Source organism: Oncorhynchus mykiss, chromosome 3 (assembly GCF_013265735.2).
Source record: "Oncorhynchus mykiss isolate Arlee chromosome 3, USDA_OmykA_1.1, whole genome shotgun sequence".
NCBI classification, from domain to species: domain Eukaryota; kingdom Metazoa; phylum Chordata; class Actinopteri; order Salmoniformes; family Salmonidae; genus Oncorhynchus; species Oncorhynchus mykiss.
Window position 1 is genome coordinate 22,819,831 of NC_048567.1, and position 17,938 is coordinate 22,837,768.

The 17,938-nt window shown below is 45.5% G+C and overlaps 1 protein-coding gene across 3 annotated transcripts in view; it reads right to left on the reverse strand.

Moving 5' to 3' along the window:
* bbs9 (Bardet-Biedl syndrome 9) overlaps positions 1 to 17,938 on the reverse strand; it is a 204,915-nt gene that overhangs the window by 175,990 nt on the left and 10,987 nt on the right. For all 3 annotated transcript variants that reach the window (XM_036972410.1, XM_036972409.1, XM_036972411.1), the window contains exons 5-9: positions 13,542 to 13,655; positions 6,102 to 6,276; positions 3,720 to 3,804; positions 3,463 to 3,646; positions 323 to 452 (exon numbers count right to left, since the gene is read on the reverse strand). In XM_036972410.1, coding sequence (XP_036828305.1) covers positions 323 to 452; positions 3,463 to 3,646; positions 3,720 to 3,804; positions 6,102 to 6,276; positions 13,542 to 13,655 — 688 coding nt within the window. The remainder of the gene's footprint in view (positions 1 to 322; positions 453 to 3,462; positions 3,647 to 3,719; positions 3,805 to 6,101; positions 6,277 to 13,541; positions 13,656 to 17,938) is intronic.

Genomic DNA, 17,938 nt, shown 5'->3' on the forward strand with positions numbered 1-17,938 from the left:
CCACAGGGGTATCTGTTACCTTATCAGATCAGTGGCATCTGAGCACACACTGTGTGTTTAAGTGTATCGGCGTAAAGTTACCATCAACTTTGGGGTCCAATTCAGATAAGTAAATTGAAGAGAGGGAATTCATGAATGAAAAAACGACTAACTTACAACTTTTGTTTAATGTGGGCTTTTGAATTTAATTTCCTAAATTGACAGAATGGAAATGATCCAATCCTGGTTACAGTACACAACCACCAAATTCATGGCAACACAAACACACCAAACATAGCAGCAGCGGGTGCCATGGTAACGAGTGTGGGGTGGGGGTACTCACGGGAAGTTAGCGAGCCTGACAGCCACGGGGGAACAGGAGAGCTGGGCTGCCCACTTCAACGTTACATCCTGGTACACCAGCAGCATGTTATTATGGTTACCGACCAGGGTGTTGGTGGTGCCTTCAGACACTGGGAAGAGAAGGAGGGGTCAGAGGTTAGATACAGTCACAGGAGATGCATGACACCTAATGAAAAGTGGTTTATAAATACAGTCCTTCAGTCCATCCATCAGTTATCAATGGGATATCGATTTGCTCGGAGTTGCTTTAGCAGGCTAGAAGCCAGTGTGTATACTAATTATAAGTGATTATCATCAATGCTGGGGTGCATAAAATGACAACAAACCTTCAATGAATATTTAACAATTCAGAAAGCAAAAAGAGCTGGGGTGAGGGTGTGAAAACGCCTTTGGGTTTGGGCGTGTGCGCGCACACACACACACAAGCATTTACCGTCACTGCCACCATGGGAGATCTGAGATGCACCCACAATCCACGCCTAGCCAACCTCATTTGGATGGATAGAGGGCAGGGGCGGGCAAGGCCGAAATGACAGACACAGTTTATATAGGACTCCCTCCATCCACTACATAGAGCAACATTTATTTTCTCCTCTTTCGCTCCTCCTGGTTCGTTCTGTTCTGCCACTGTGGCCAGGAACTGTATTAATAGCAGTGTATCAGACAGACATGTGGCAATGGTTTCCCTGAACACACCTTACCCTGAGGTGTGTGTGTGTGTGTGTGTATACTAATTATAAGTGATTATCATCAATGCTGGGGTTAAGTGGCTGTATTATCACTCCTTGAGAGAAAAACAGAGGATGTGTGTGAGAGCGAGAGCGAGAGAGAGCGAGAGAGCAAGAGAGAGCGAGAGAGAGCGAGAGAGAGCGAGAGAGAGAGCGAGCGAGCGAGAGAGCGAGCGAGAGAGAAAAGGAGAACGCAAGCCAAAAAAGGCAGCTGCATTGGAGGGCCAGAGGGGGAAACCTGTGAAATACTGAGAGCGGGCCGGTAAACCGCTAAAATTCCAGCCAAAACAATGTGAAAGTCAGCAGCCCGGAAAGTTCCTCTCCCTCTCTCTGTATTGAAAACCAAACCGCAGCAAATTACCAATAGCGGGAAGCCATTTGCCATACTATCCGGGTGGCTGCTGAAAACACAACCAGAGAAAACTATCAAGGACTGTGATCGATGTCACCTGGGATCCTGGCCTTAATAGATGAACGATGCAAATGGAATGGGAATAGTGTGATGTAAGGTTGTGTGTGTGTGAATACCAGAGGGAATGGTGCTCACAGGTCAAACAACTCAATGAGGAATAGCAGGTGCCTCTGGTTGAAAAGAAAACACATTTCTCTCAACCACACTGCTTCTCTTCTTCTATCCCTCTCTCTCACCTATTTCCCTCCCTTCTCTCTCCCTCACCCTTTTCTTTCTCTCCCACTATCCTTCCCTTGCCATCCCTCTCTCCATGTATATACAGGTAAATGACAAAATAAAGGAAACACTTGAGTAAATGAGGGATACAAAGAATATTGAAAGCAGGTGCTTCCACACAGGTGTGGTTCCTGAGTTAATTAAGCAATTAACCTCCCATCGTGCTTAGGGTCATGCATACAAAATGTCCAGTTGACCATTATTTTGGCTACCATGGCTAGAAGAAGAGAACTCAGTGATTTTGAAAGAGGAGTCTCAAAAAAGCCCTGATCCACAGGGCATTTCGCCAGCAGAATATGCTGTGTGTGTGTACTTATGCAGGTGACGGTGCTGTGTGTTGCATGTTCGAGGTGCTACATGTGCTAAATATGGATCCGATTAGAGCGTGCCTCGCTCTGTGACATTTCCTACTTCCTCTGGTTGGAGTGGTATGTTGGGAGTCAGTCAAGACAGACAGATGCACTGTGTAGAGCTGTACTCCGGTCCCTCATTAAACCCAACCCAGGAGCCGAGAGACTCCCTATCAGATGAACCTGAGCTCACGGACAAACGCTCATTCTGCTACTGCCACACACACACTGGACAGGCATGGGGAAGGTCTTATTACCACCAGAAATGTGTTCGACCAGTATCTACATAGCAGTCCTAAAACAAAGACTGGATAGAAGAATCTGCAATAATATTCATCAATAATATGGGAGGATGGATATCTGCTATGTCCTACAATAAATATGTCCTACAAATAGTGTGTCTGATATCAAGCAGTAAACAAGCTAATGATATCAAGCTGAAAGCAGTCGTATGTGAGGAAGCAGCTAGGGTTGTACCATTACCTGAGGGGTAGGGGAGGAAGCAGTAGGGCTCTACGATTACCTGAGGGGTAGGGGAGGAAGCACTAGGGTTGCACCATTACCTGAGGGGTAGGGGAGGAAGCAGTAGGGCTCTACCATTACCTGAGGAGTAGGGGAGGAAGCAGTAGGGCTCTACCATTACCTGAGTAGTAGGGGAGGAAGCAGTAGGGCTCTACCATTACCTGAGGAGTAGGGGAGGAAGCAGTAGGGCTCTACCATTACCTGAGGAGTAGGGGAGGAAGCAGCTAGGGTTGTACCATTACCCGAGGAGTAGGGGAGGAAGCAGTAGGGCTCTACCATTACCTGAGGGGTAGGGGAGGAAGCAGTAGGGCTCTACTATTACCTGAGTAGTAGGGGAGGAAGCAGTAGGGCTCTACCATTACCTGAGGAGTAGGGGAGGAAGCAGTAGGGCTCTACCATTACCTGAGGAGTAGGGGAGGAAGCAGTAGGGCTCTACCATTACCTGAGGAGTAGGGGAGGAAGCACTAGGGTTGCACCATTGCCTGAGGAGTAGGGGAGGAAGCAGTAGGGCTCTACCATTACCTGAGGGGTAGGGGAGGAAGCAGTAGGGCTCTACCATTACCTGAGTAGTAGGGAGGAAGCAGTAGGGCTCTACCATTACCTGAGGAGTAGGGGAGGAAGCAGTAGGGCTCTACCATTACCTGAGGAAGCAGCTAGGGTTGTACCATTACCCGAGGAGTAGGGGAGGAAGCAGTAGGGCTCTACCATTACCTGAGGAGTAGGGGAGGAAGCAGTAGGGCTCTACCATTACCTGAGGAGTAGGGGAGGAAGCAGCTAGGGTTGTACCATTACCCGAGGAGTAGGGGAGGAAGCAGTAGGGCTCTACCATTACCTGAGGAGTAGGGGAGGAAGCAGCTGGGGTTGTACTCCAGTTTCTTCATGAAGCGGATATGTCCGTTGTCTTTGAGGCAGTACAGGTTCCTTTCGCCGCAAACAAAGATGGAGGATGAGGACGGAGAGAAGGAGGGGACACTGAGGTCCAAGGCCTGCTCCCCCAGGACCAGGGTCCAGTCAGCCTGAGGGGGAAACACACACACAGGGTTAAACACACACACAAACACACACACACACACACAGTTCTCCTCTCACCGTCAGTCTCTTCCCTGCAGTTTTGCCATGCTGCTCAGCATCCTGTCTGGTCTCTGCATCCGTGGCCACCGCTAGCGTCTCATACCTGGGTTAGGAACACTCAGTTTAGACACACACACACTGTGCTCAGTGGTAACACTTCAGAAACACTTCAGCTGGACCCTCTGTCAGAAGCCCCACTGTTATAATAAATGATATCCATCGGTGTTATCACAACTACATTTTATGCCACAAAACATTTAGGTACGCTAGTTAGCTAGCATCATGCTTTTACGTTCTCAAACAATGGCCTTATTAATAGCAGAATCATGACACTGATCTGGAGTCAGTCTACAGTAGTCTTGCAGTATGGCATTAATACAATCTGATTTCCAGTAAAAAGCTGGAACTGGCTATAGTAGCTACAGACATTTCAGACACACACACGCTCAGTCACCTGGCCCCTCGGGACGGAGAAGGAAAAGCTGCTAAGAATCAGATAATTATGTGAAGGGGAATCAGAACCTGCTAAGCCCTGATGTTTATGAAGCTGGAAACGACAGGAGACAATTTGCTCTGTCAGGGAGAAAGTCTCTTTCTCTCTCTCTCAGAAAAGAATGGAGGGATGAACATGCCCAAAGACAACAGCAAGCAGTGCCAATGGAAAGGTGGAGGAAGAGGAAACAGGACTATATTCTGCCATTACAGGATGCAGAGGGGTAACAATAGAGTACACGCCTGACAAATGCACATCGAATAAGTGCACTTCGATTTGCATTCATACAATTACTTTTGATCAGCTATAAGAAACCTGAAGGCCTCAATCCTAAATGGATGGGAAAGTTTGGCACAACCTAAACAAGGCCTTTTAATGGCAGAGTACTATGGTCAGGTCTGTTGGTGAATGAGCTAGCGTGAAAGAGACCTAACACTTAGAATCACAAAGAGTGTGTGTGTGTGTGTGTGTCGAGTCCAAACCTTGAAGAACTGATTCACCAGCATCAACACTGGTTGTAAACGGTGAACACACACATTCAGAGTTCCACAGCTCAGACCAGCGGAGCAGTGAGGGTGTGTTTACATGAGTATAAATATGTGCATATTATGCATGCACGGTTGTGTGTATGAACACACACCTCACGAGGCGCACCTTTAACCAGCGCAACCCACACAAACCCAGTCAACCTCCCCAGGTTGGATAGAGTCTCTCCGTGTCTCAGACGACACAGAGTGAGTGTGTGAAGTCATTTATATGAAAGAGGGTATCTCCCCAATACTTCCCTGATACAAAAACACAAAATCACATTCACCAATGTTCAAGCGGAAAGAAAATCAACATTACTGGCTAAACAAACCGAGGAGGTGGAACAGTTCCCTAGCTGACTGATATTATGCAGTACATGACACTCAGAGCAAGGCTATTTCTAACTAACATGCAGGATTTTCATTACCAAATTTAGCTCTCTTCGTATCTACAGTTTATGACTTTTGATTCTAGATTTGATCAGAAAGTGGGATTCTAGCCACAGAGACCAAGTATAGACACAGCCAAGTGTTAACTGGGGACATAGAGCGCTTCATCCTGGGCAGAATTATTTTTCTTAGAATTCATATATACAGTCTGAGAATTGAAGAGAGGGAGGAGGGGGAGGAGGGAACAGGGGGGGTCAGCGTTTCAGCAGGGATATCTCGTCTGGGGAAGCTCTTGATATCGGAGAAATCTGGGATAACAAACAGCTGGAAGGCCGGGTTTCACACACCGAAACACACACACACACACACACACACACACGTCGGCCTTTCCCCAATTTCCATCCGGTTGTAGCAGGAGCGTGAAAAGGGGAAATCCCGGTGTGTGTTTGTAGAGGAAGGTAACTGTGATTACTGTGGAGGGGCGATGAGTGGCCAAAGCAGAGGAAAATAAAGACGGGGCTTACATGGGGAGCTGTGGCGATCAATGAGTGGAAATTTCATTAGGATGTGATGTTAACTTAGCACCGGAGATAACCAGACTCAGCTGTGGCAATAGGGCCCAATACACCCAATCTGCCATCTGCAGTATCCCCTATACACTATTTACACACACGGACACAAAGATGGAGGCACACACAGAACACTCTCCCCTATTATTTAAAGATGGTGCAGTGGTTTGTGGCGTTAGGAGGACTAGAAAATGGCCTCCCGTCTACTGCACCACAGATGTATTTAAAGATCTAGCGCAGAGTAGCAGGCAGACAGATGGCCTTCAGAGGCGACGAGTACACTTCTTCAATCCCTCTCACACTCGCTTTTTCATTTACTTACTTACTTACCTGTGAGGAGGGTGTGTGTGTACATGTGTGCGTGCTTTGCAGCGTATGTGTGTGTTTTGCAGCGTGTGTTTTGCAGCGTGTGAGTGTGTACCTGTAGCTCTCCACCTGTCGTGCTGAGGACACAGTGAGGAAGGTGTCAGTGCGGGAGCAGTAACACAGAGGACCAGGCAGGAGGAAGCCAGGGAGGAAACGGCCAAATGAGTAACTCTCCTGCTCAAAGAACATCAGCATGCCATCCATGGACTGGATACACATAGAGTGGTGGTCTGAGGGGAGGGAATAAAAGACTAAATGTTACATGAGCGTTGAATAAACGTTAATTTAAAACACAGGGTTAGGACAATAACAAATGACAACCTGGTGGAATCATACTGGCATCATCATACTGGTACACACAATGACAGAAGACAGACCTGAATGCTGCCTGACTAAATTACTTGCAGAATTGTATACGTTCTGTGGAAAAATGTATGCATCATACTTGTTGGGGCGGCTCTGCTTTGTTGTGGTGGTGGGTTAGCTGCTCTGCTTTGTTGTGGTGGTGGGTTATCTGCTCTGCTTTGTTGTGGTGGTGGGTTATCTGCTCTGCTTTGTTGTGGTGGTGGGTTATCTGCTCTGCTTTGTTGTGGTGGTGGGTTATCTGCTCTGCTTTGTTGTGGTGGTGGGTTATCTGCTCTGCTTTGTTGTGGTGGTGGGTTATCTGCTCTGCTTTGTTGTGGTGGTGGGTTATCTGCTCTGCTTTGTTGTGGTGGTGGGTTAGCTGCTCTGCTATGTTGTGGTTGTGGGTTAGCTGCTCTGCTATGTTGTGGTGGTGGGTTAGCTGCTCTGCTTTGTTGTGGTGGTGGGTTAGCTGCTCTGCTATGTTGTGGTGGTGGGTTAGCTGCTATGTTGTGTTGTGGTGGGTTAGCTGCTCTGCTATGTTGTAGTGGTGGGTTAGTTGCTCTGCTATGTTGTAGTGGTGGGTTAGCTGCTCTGCTATGTTTTAGTGGTGGGTTAGCTGCTCTGCTATGTTGTAGTGGTGGGTAAGCTGCTCTGCTGTGTTGTAGTGGGTTAGCTGCTCTGCTATGTTGTGTTGTGGTGGGTTAGCTGCTCTGCTATGTTGTGTTGTGGTGGGTTAGCTGCTCTGCTATGTTGTGGTGGGTTAGTTGCTCTGCTATGTTGTGGTGGGTTAGTTGCTCTGCTATGTTGTGGTGGGTTAGCTGCTCTGCTCATTTGTCTCCTGCTGAATCTGATATGTCCATTAACACCTCTCGGACTGAGCAGGCTTGTTCACAGCAGCCTTACACAGCTTATGGTCTACGTTCTCCGAGTGCGTGTGTGGAGTGCTTGGAATGGTCCACTGAGTTTTATGGCAGAGAAAATCTGAGATGGCTGAGTACACACACACACACACACAGAGAGCGGCTGTGAGAGCAGAAAACTATAATTAGGCCTCTACGCGCTATTAAAAAAAAAAAGATCACACTCAAATCAACGAGGGGTCAGGGAGTACCACCTACAGAGAAGATACACAATAATAAACACGTGTGGGTGTGTGCTTCACCAGCTATTCTGGTCATCCCCTTTGGTGAACTGGGCTCAGGGTGGGAGGTCAGTAAAACACTGAAGGACAAGGCCACTCACACAATTACACCGCCCTGTGTGTGTTAGTGTAGGCACACGTGCAGGTATGGTGTGTGTCTTCTCACGCTGTGTGTGGGTCTACGCCCATACTAAAGATATCAAAAACCGCTCTTCTAGAGCTATAAAATATTGGTCCAGTACTTCTAACCAGAAACATACAGAGGAAACCAGCCCTACTAATAGCATTAATAGAAGATGCTGTTACACAGGTTGAGCCCAAGGACAAAGCACAGTGACTGGCAGGACAGAGCAGAGCAGTGCAGTGTCTTTGGGCCTGGGTTCTGGGTGGAATTGGGCTGGAGTGTGGGCCAGGTGCTGCTTAGAATGGCCTACGCTGTTTGTGTGTGTGAGTGTGTGGTCCGATTCTGACCCAAACCCAGCCCAGCCATTAGGGCTGTATTAGTACACTGCTTTTACAGCACCTACAGTCATGGTCAGGAACTATTGGGTGCTCACATTTAGAGCAAGCTCCTACACACACTCATTTCATATGAATATACTCAGATGACAAGTGTGTATGGTGGTGTGTAGGAGCTGATTCCACAGGCTGTGCTGCTCCCTGGTGGTGGTGTGTGGTAGTGTAACCCTGGAGCAGGATCCTCTTGTCCTCTTATTTATAGGAACATCATTGTAATCCACTCTCTCTCTACACTGACAGGAGAGGGACACAACTATTCTAAGAGTGAGTGTGAGAAAGAGAGAGAGAGTAAGAAAGAGAAGGAGAGAAATGGAAAGGGAGGAGGGATAGAGAGAAAAAAAGATGGCGCTGGAGGGTAGGGCTGCGGACTTAACGGCTCTTAACCAACCATGCCATTTTGTTCATTTTTTTTGCGTTGTTCGAGACTTGTTTTGTACATAATGTTGCTGCTACCGTCTCTTATAACCGAAAAGAGCTTCTGGACATCAGAACTGGGATTACACACCTCAAATTGGACAAAGAGTTCATCTTCAATGATTAGGAAGTGAGGAAAATACTACGGACACCCGACCAGGCCCAGATCCCTGTGATTCGCTGGAAAAGGGAACGTAGGTTTCGTGGAAAGAGATCAGGATGCCTTATGAGGATCAGGCGAAGAGTGGCTAATCTGCCCATGCCTTCCGTTCTGCTCCCTAACGTTAGCTATCGTTCAATCACTGGAAAATAAATGGGACGAACTGAAAGCACGTATATCCTACGAGACATGAAAAACAGGACATGAAAAACTGTAATATCTTATGTTTCAGAGTTGTGGCTGAACGACGACATTAAAAACATACAGATGGCGGGTTATACACTATCGGCAAGACAGAACATGTAAACAACAGCTGGTGCACGACACCTAAGGAAGTCTCAGGGTTTTGCTCGCCTGAGGTAGAATATCTCATGATAAGCTGTAGACCATCTGTATTTTTTGTAGTGGTCTGCATACCACCACAGACTGAGGCTGGCACTAAAACTGCACTCACTGAGCTGTATTCCACCATAAGCAAACAGGAAAATGCTCATCCAGAGGCGGCGCTCTTAGTGCCTGGGGACTTTAATGCAGGGAAACTTAAAACAGTTTTACCTAATTTCTATCAGCATGTTAAACGTGCAACCAGAGGTGAAAGAAAAATCTAGACAACCTTTACACCACACACAGAGATGCATACAAAGCTCTCCCTCGCCCTCCATTTGGAAAATCTGACCATAATTCTATCCTCCCGATTCCTGCTTACAAGCAAAAATGAAAGCAGGAAGCACCAGTGACTTGGTCTATAAAAAAAAAAAGTGGTCAGATGAAGTAGATGCTAAATTACAGGACTGTTTTGCTAGCAGACTGGAATATATTCTGTGATTCTTCCGATGGCATTGAGAAGTACACCACATCAGTCACCGGCTTTATCAATAAGTGCATTGAAGACGTCGTCCCAACAGTGACCGTATGCGCATACCCCAACCAGAAGCCATGGATTACAGGCAACATTCACACTGAGCTAAAGGGTAGAGCTGCCGCTTTCAATGAGCGCAACTCTAACCCGATGCTTATAAGAAATCCCTCTATGCCCTCCAACGAACCATCAAACAGGCAAAGCATCAATACAGGACTAAGATCGAATCGTACTATACCGGCTCTGACGCTCGTCAGATGTGGTAGGGCTTGCAAACTATTACAGACTACAAAGGGTAAGCACAGCTGAGAGCTGCCCAGTGACACGAGCCTACCAAATGAGCTAAATAACTTATATGCTCGCGTCGAGGCAAGTAACACTGAAGCATGCATGAGAGCATCAGCTGTTCCGGACGACTGTGATCACGCTCTCCGTAGCCGATGTGAGTAAGACCTTTAAACATGTCAACATTCACAAGGCCGCTGGGCCAGACGGATTACCAGGACGGGGTACTCCGAGCATGCACTGACCAACTGGCAAGTGTCTTCACTGACATTTTCAACCACTCCCTGTCTGAGTCTGTAATACCGTCATGTTTTAAGCAGACCACCATAGTCCCTGTACCCAAGAACACGAAGGTAACCTGCCTAAATGACTACTGACCCTTAGCACTCATGTCTGTAGCCATGAAATGCTTTGAAAGGATTGTCATGGCTCACATCAACACTATTATCCCAGAAACCCTAGACCCTCTCCAATTTGCATATCGCACCAACAGATCCACAGATGATGCAAACTCTACTGCACTCCAAACTGCCCTTTCCTACCTGGACAAAAGGAACACCTACAGTTGAAGTTGGAAGTTTACATACACCTTAACCAAATACATTTAAACTCAGTTTTTCACAATTCCTTACATTTAATCCAAGTAAAAAGTCCCTGTCTTGGGTCAGTTAGGATCACCACTTTTATTTTGAGAATGAGAAATGTCAGAATAATAGTAGAGAGAATTATTTATTTCAGATTTTATTCCAGATCACATTCCAGTGGGTCAGAAGTTTACATATACTCAATTAGTATTTGGGAGCATTGCCTTTAAATTGTTTAACTTGGGTCAAACGTTTCAGGTAGCCTTCCACAAGCTTCCCACAATAAGTTGGGTGAATTCTGGCACATTCCTCTTGACAGAGCTGGTGTAACCGAGTCAGTTTGTAGGCCTCCTTGCTCGAACATGCTTTTCAGTTCTGCCCACAGATTTTCTATGGGATTGAGGTCAGGGCTTTGTGATGGCCACTCTAATACCTTGACTTTGTTGTCCTTAAGCCATATCTTTGGAAGTATGCTTGGTGTCATTGTCCATTTGGAAGACCAATTTGCGGCCAAGCTTTAACTTCCTGACTGATGTCTTGAGATGTTGCTTCAATATATCCACATAATGTTCCTTCCTCATGATGCCATCTATATGAAGTGAAGTGCACCAGCCCCTCCTGCAGCAAAGCACCCCCACAACATGATGCTGCCACCCTCGTGCTTCAAGGTTGGGATGGTGTTCTTCGGCTTGCAAGCCTCCCCCTTTTTCCTCCAAACATAATGATGGCCATTATGGTCAAACAGTTCTATTTTTGTTTCATCAGACCTCCAAAAAGTACGATCTTTATCCCCATGTGCAGTTGCACACCGTAGGCTGGCTTTTTTATGTCGGTTTTGAAGCCGTGGCTTCTTCTTTGCTGAGCGGCCTTTCAGGAGAGAATATAGGACTCGTTTTACTGTGGATATAGTACCTGTTTGTACCTGTTTCCTCCAGCATCTTCACAAGGTCCTTTGCTGTTTTTCTGGGATTGATTTGCACTTTTCACACCAAAGTACGTTCATCTCTAGGAGAACGCGTCTACTTCCTGAGCGGTATGACGGCTGTGTGGTCTCATGTGTTTACACTTGCGTACTATTGTTTGTACAGATGAATGTGGTACCTTCAGGCGTTTGGAAATTGCTCCCAAGGATGAACCAGACTTGTGGAGGTCTACAATTTATTTTCTGAAGTCTTGGCTGATTACTTTTGATTTTCCCATGATGTCAAGCAAAGAGGCAATGAGTTTGAAGGTAGGCCTTGAAATACATCCACCTCCAATTGACTCAAATTATGTCAATTAGCCTATCAGAATCTTCTAAAGCAATGACATCATTTTCTGGAATTTTCCATGCTGTTTAAAGGCACAATCAACTTAGTGTATGTAAACTTCTGACCCACTGGAACTGTGATACAGTGAATTATAAGTGAAATAATCTGTCTGTAAACGATTGTTGGAAAAATAACTTGTGTCATGCACAAAGTAGATGTCCTAACCGACTTCCAAAACTATAGTTTGTTAACAAGAAACTTGTGGAGTGGTTGAAAAACGAGTTTTAAGGACTCCAACCTAAGTGTTTGTAACCTTCCGACTTCAACTGTACGTGAGAGTGCTATTCATTGACAACAGCTCAGCATTCAACACTATAGTGCCCTCAAAGCTCATCACTAAGCTAAGGACCTTGGGACTAAACACCTCCCTCTCCAGGATTCAGTTGCACTTCCTGACGGGCTGGCCACAGGTGGTAAGTGTAGGTAACAACACATCCGCCACGCTGATCCTCAACACAGGGGCCCCTCAGGGGTGCGTGCTCAGTCCCCTTCTGTACTCCCTGTTCACTCATGACTGCGCGGCCAAGCACGACCTCAACACCATCATAAAGTTTGCCGATGACAACAGTGGAAGGCCCGATCACCAAAAACGGCAAGACAGCCTATAGGGAGGAGATCAGAGACCTGGCTGTGTGATGCCAAGACAACAACCTCTCTATCAACGTGATCAAGACAAAGGAGATGATTGTGGACTACAGGAAAAAGAGGACCGAGCACGCCTCCATTCTCATCGACAGGGCTATAGTGGAGCAGGTTGAGAGCTTCAAGTTCCTTGGTGTCCACCTCACCAATAAATTAACATGGTCCAAGCATACCAAGACAGTCGTGAAGAGGGCATGACAAAACCTATTCCCCCTAAGGAGACCAAAAATATTTGGCATGGGTCCTCAGATCCTCAAAAGATTTTACAGCTGCACCATCGAGAGCATCCTGACTGTTTGCATCACTGCCTGGTATGGCAACTGCATTGATTTGATCTAATAGAGAAAGGATGTGTGAGAGAGAGCACAACAGAGTGAGGAAGTGAATGGCAGAGAGTGTGTGTGTGTGCATGAAACTGGCATGAATGAAGAGTCCATAAAGCTCCAGAAGTCTATGAAACAAAGGAAGGTGAAGAAGAGTTAAGGGGTTAATGAGGAATGTTATAATGCCATGGGAGAGAGGGAGAGAGGATGGGGGGGAAGAAATCATCCCTCAAGGGAAATATATGCATTTGTAAAAAAGGAGGGGAAAGCCCTCTACTCCACAGCATCCAAGAAAAGCAACGACTCCCATCCTAAACATCTCCTCTATAACATTAACCAACACAGCTCCAAGTCTCCTCACACACACGTGCACACACAAACCAGTGTTTAACTGAAGCCCTTTTAGATAAGGGAAGGCCAATAATAGAACAAGGGATATATTGTTGAGGTATTTGTGTGTGTGTGTGTGTTCCAGGGAGCACGTGTTTGAACAAGTGTGCTCTCCCATTAATGAATTGCCTGTTGTCTCGTCTGGAGCTTGGTCCAGATTTCAGCAGTGTGTTCATGGCAGGCTAAAAGAGAGCTTCTTGTGGTTCACCTGACACAACCATTAAAAAAAGGACACACACAACTTAACTTACTGCACATACAAATACACCCACACGTGTGCGTGCACATGCATGCACACACTAATCCAGTCACTACCATCCAAATAAAGCTGCACCAGAACGCCAAGGGTTCCCCTCCACACAGAATGAATAATATTCTACACTCATAGCTCTGTGGTCATTAGAAATGGACAGTGAATTAACCCCCAAAAATGGAAAAAGTGTGCGTGTGGTTAGTGACTACACTGTCAATCTGTTACATGTGACATGTTTGAGCTGCTCATGGGGGTGCTGTGATGCGTTACCTGTGACCCCTCCGAAGGTTCCATAGGTCATGTTGCAGGCGGTCCTCTGGAGGTTGTGCTCATAGACCCGCTTGAGCTGGTACTGAACCCCATGCTCCACATTACCAGCAGTACCTACGGTAGAGACAGAGAGACAGACAGTAGAGGGAGAGAGACAGACCCTCCATATTAATATTTATTGTCACATATCATTACTATGTCCTATGGTTAAATCTGCAGAGAGAGAACTAGAAGAACGGGAGCAAACTGACATAGTATCAAAATCCAATCAAATCTTATTTGTCACACGCTTCATAAACAACAGGTTTAGACTAACATTGAAATGCTTACTCACGGGCCCTTCCCAACAAAGCAGAGGAAAATATAGAAAAAAAATAACACAATGAGTAAAGATAATTTGGCTATATACAGTACACAGAATACCAGTACCGAGACGATGTGCAGAGGTACGAGTTATTTGAGGTAGATATGTACATAGGTCGGGGAAGGCAACACATTAAATAATAAACAGTAGCAGCAGCATATGTGATGAGTCAAAATAGTTAGTTCAAAGAGGGTCATGCAGACAGTCCGTGTAGCTATTTGTTTAACTATTTAGTAGTGTTGGCTTGGGGGGTTAGAAGCGGTTCAGGGTCCTGTTGGTTCCAGACTTGCATCGGTACCGTTTGCAGTGCGGTAGGTAGCAGAGAAAACAAAAAGTCTGACTTCGGTGGCTTGAGGTCTTGGATGTCAAGGAGCTTGGCCCCAGTGATGTACTGTGCCGTACACACCAACTACCCTTACGGTCGGATGCCAAGCAGTTGCCATACCTGATGCAGCCGGTCAAGATGCTCTCACTGGTGTAGCTATAGAACTTTTTGAGGATGACTTCTTTCTTTCATTCATCACATTCCCAGTTGGTCAGAAGTTTACATACACTCAATTAGTACTTGGTCTCACTGCCTTTAAAATGGTTTAACTTGGGTCATACGTTTCAGGTAGCCTAGAACTTATGAGGATCTGAGGGCCCGTGCAAAATCTTTTCAGACTCCTGATAGGAAGCGGCGTTGTCATGCCTTCTTCACGACTGTGTTGGTGTGTCTGGACCATGTTAATTCCCGTGGACACCGAGGAAATGAATGCTCTCGACACGCTCCACTACAGTCCCATCAATGTGGAAATGGGCGTGCTCAGCCCTCTGTGTCCGGTAGTCCAAGATCAGCTCCTGTCTTGCTGACGTTGAGGGAGAGGTTGTTGTCCTGGCAGGTCACTGACCTCTCTATAAGTGGTCTCATCTCCATCGGTGATCAGCCCTACCACCGTCGTGTCGGTGGGGTTGGAGTTGTGCGTGGCCATGCAGTTGTGGGTGAATGGAAGTACAGGAGGGGACTAAGCACGCACCCCTGAAGGGCCCTATGTTGAGGGTAAGCATGGCGGATGTGTTGTTGCCTACCCTCACCACCTGGGGGCGGCAAATCAGGAAGTCCAGGATCCAGTTGCAGAGGGAGGTGTTCAGGCCCAGGGTCCTGAGCTTAGTGATGAGCTTGGGGGGCACTATGGTGTTGAACACTGAGCTGTAGTCAATGAACAGCATTCTCACATTGGTGTTCCTGTTGTCCAGGTGGGAGAGGGCAGTGTGGAGTGCAGTAGAGATTGCGTCATCTGTTGGGGCGGTATGCGAATTGGAGTGGGTCCACGGTGTCTGGGAGGATGGTGTTAATGTGAGCCATGACCTTTCCAAGCGTTTCATGGTTAAAGTTTTGATTGCTATGGGGTCATAGTCATTTAGACAGATTACCTTGGCATTCTTGGGCACAGGGACTATGGTGGTCTGCTTGAAACATGTAGGTATTACACACTGGGTCAGGGAAAGGTTGAAAATGACAGTGAAAGACACCTGCCATGTTCTGAGTAAGCGTCCTGGTAATCCGTCTGATCCCGCGGCCTTATTTGTATTTTTGTTATACTTTGTTTATTGAATTTTCAATACCAGCATTTAGAAAATAATTGCACTTGTAAGTTATTTGGTAGTAGTATAAAACAGCACATCAAAAACAACACAGCAAAACAGAGAGATAGATATAAAATATACAACAAAAACATAAGGAAACATATTTTTTTTTTGATACAGTCGTTATGGGTCAACTAGTACAGATAATACCGTCCTTAACATCCGAGATGTCGTGTATACACATACCTGGCCTCTTACATCACCAATATATAAATAATCATCACTCGAACTGCAGGGAAATGTATTAATAAGAAAAGAAGGGAGCCCACATTGCATAGAATTTGTCTACAGACCCATTGAGTGTGTGTTTAATTTTTTCCAAGTTTATGCAATTCAAAACAGATTTAATCCGAAGAGCATGAGAAGGGGATTGCAGAGGATGCAGAGGATTTCCATCTAAGTAAAATGAATTGTCTCGCTAACAAAGTGACAAAGGCAATTACATCCTTATTCATTTTGGTCAATTGTATTGTGGGTATGGAAACGGCAAATAGTGCAATAAAAGGGTCTGGCTCGATCTGTGTGCCGCTTAATTCTGAGAGAGTGTGTTAAAGATGTCTTTCCAGAAACCAATAAGAGATGGGCAACACCAAAACATGAGTACATGATTAGCAGGAGACTGATTACATCGTACACAATTAGGTTTCACATCCTTGTAAATTTTGGATAATCTTGCTTTGGTCCAGTGGGCCCTATGAATGAGTTTGCATTGAATAAGGCCGTGTCGAGCGGAAATAGAAGAGCTATGTACCCTTTTGAGTGCCCCTTCCCACAATTAATCAGATATGTCCTCACCCAGTTCCTCCTCCCATGAGGATTTAATATTGTTTAATGAGATGACTTGTAGTGAGCAAATTTGACTACAGATTATTGACACGGTGCCTTTCAGAGTAGCAAGTGAGACAAGAGATGTGTCGAACTGGGTTTCACCAGGAAGGGTGGGAAATCCTGGATCTATGCTGCGGCTGTAACTCCGGCAAAAACTGTTTTCGCATCAAGGAGTGCTTTTTGTCCCATGTAAAAGGGTAGTATTAGGCCGTCGATCTTTTTGAAAAATGTATTGGGAAGAAAAATCGGAAGGCACTGATAGAGAAGAATTTAGGGAGAGTATTCATTTTAATATAATTAATTATTAGGACTATAAGGAGAGTTGTAGCAGAGACCAGCGTTCCAAATCTTCCTTAGTACAGGTTAAAAGAGGAGCAAAGTTGGCTTGAAAAAGGTTTTCAAATCTGATTGTGACATGTACCTCGAGATAAATAAAACAATTGTAAGCCATTTTAAATGGCAAGTTATGTAGAGGGGAATTTTTTTGTGGCCATATTCAGCGGCATCAATTTGCTTTTACTGAGATTCAGTTTATACCCTGATAAGTGACCGAAGACTGCAAAAGTGGACAGGGCAGCAGGAAAAGACACAGAAAGGTTGGATGTGTATAATAATAAATCATCTGCATATAAAGACAGTTTGTGTTCATGTCCGTATCTGACTATACCTTTGATGAGGGGGTTAGAGCGAAGTGTTATTGCAAGTGGATCTATGGCGTGGGGAAACAGTAAGGGACTTAAAGGGCAACCCTGGCGTGTTGATCGTTGCAAAGGGAAGCAGTCTGAGTGTTATTAGTCCTGACAGAGGCTTGAGGGGATGAGTACAGAAGTCTTATCCAAGCCATGAATTTGGAGCCAAAGCCAAATTTATTTAGAGTGTAAAAAAGTTATTTCCATTCCACCCGATCAAACGCTTTCTCGGCATCCAGGGATATAATGTCTTCAGAGGTATTGCGACAGAAGGATAATATATAACATTAAATAGTTGTCGAAGATTGAGTGTCTATTTTTAATAAATCCTTTTTGATCCGGTGAGATAATTGATGGGAGGACTGTATCCAGACGCTTTATTTTATATGTCTAGAATTTTATAGTCAACATTTAGCAGGCTAATTGGATGGTATGATGCACAGTCAAGAGGGTCTTTGTTTTTTTAAGAATAAGACAAATGGTTGCCTGAGTGAGAGTCTGTAGAAGAGCACAATTCACAAATGCTTCATTGTACATTTAAATTAGAATAGGGGCTATTTTGGAGATAAACTTTTTATAAAACTCTGCAGGTTAGCCGTCGGGCCATGAGCTTCTCCCAGATTGAAGGGATTTGACAGCATTAGACAATTCTTCAACAGTGATCGGCTGCTCTAATTTTTTAACCAAATCCCGGCTGACAGAAGGCACAGCAAGTGAGTGAAAGAAATCATCCAATTCCAATGTATCCGCTTTACTTTCAGAAGTATATAGAGACTGGTAAAATCTCTTGAACTCATCATTGATCCCCCTAGGGTGTAATGATATCCCAGACAATGTACGAAAGTGTTCATTGCTGAGTAGTTGAGGATTTAGCCGCCAAGGCGGTCACG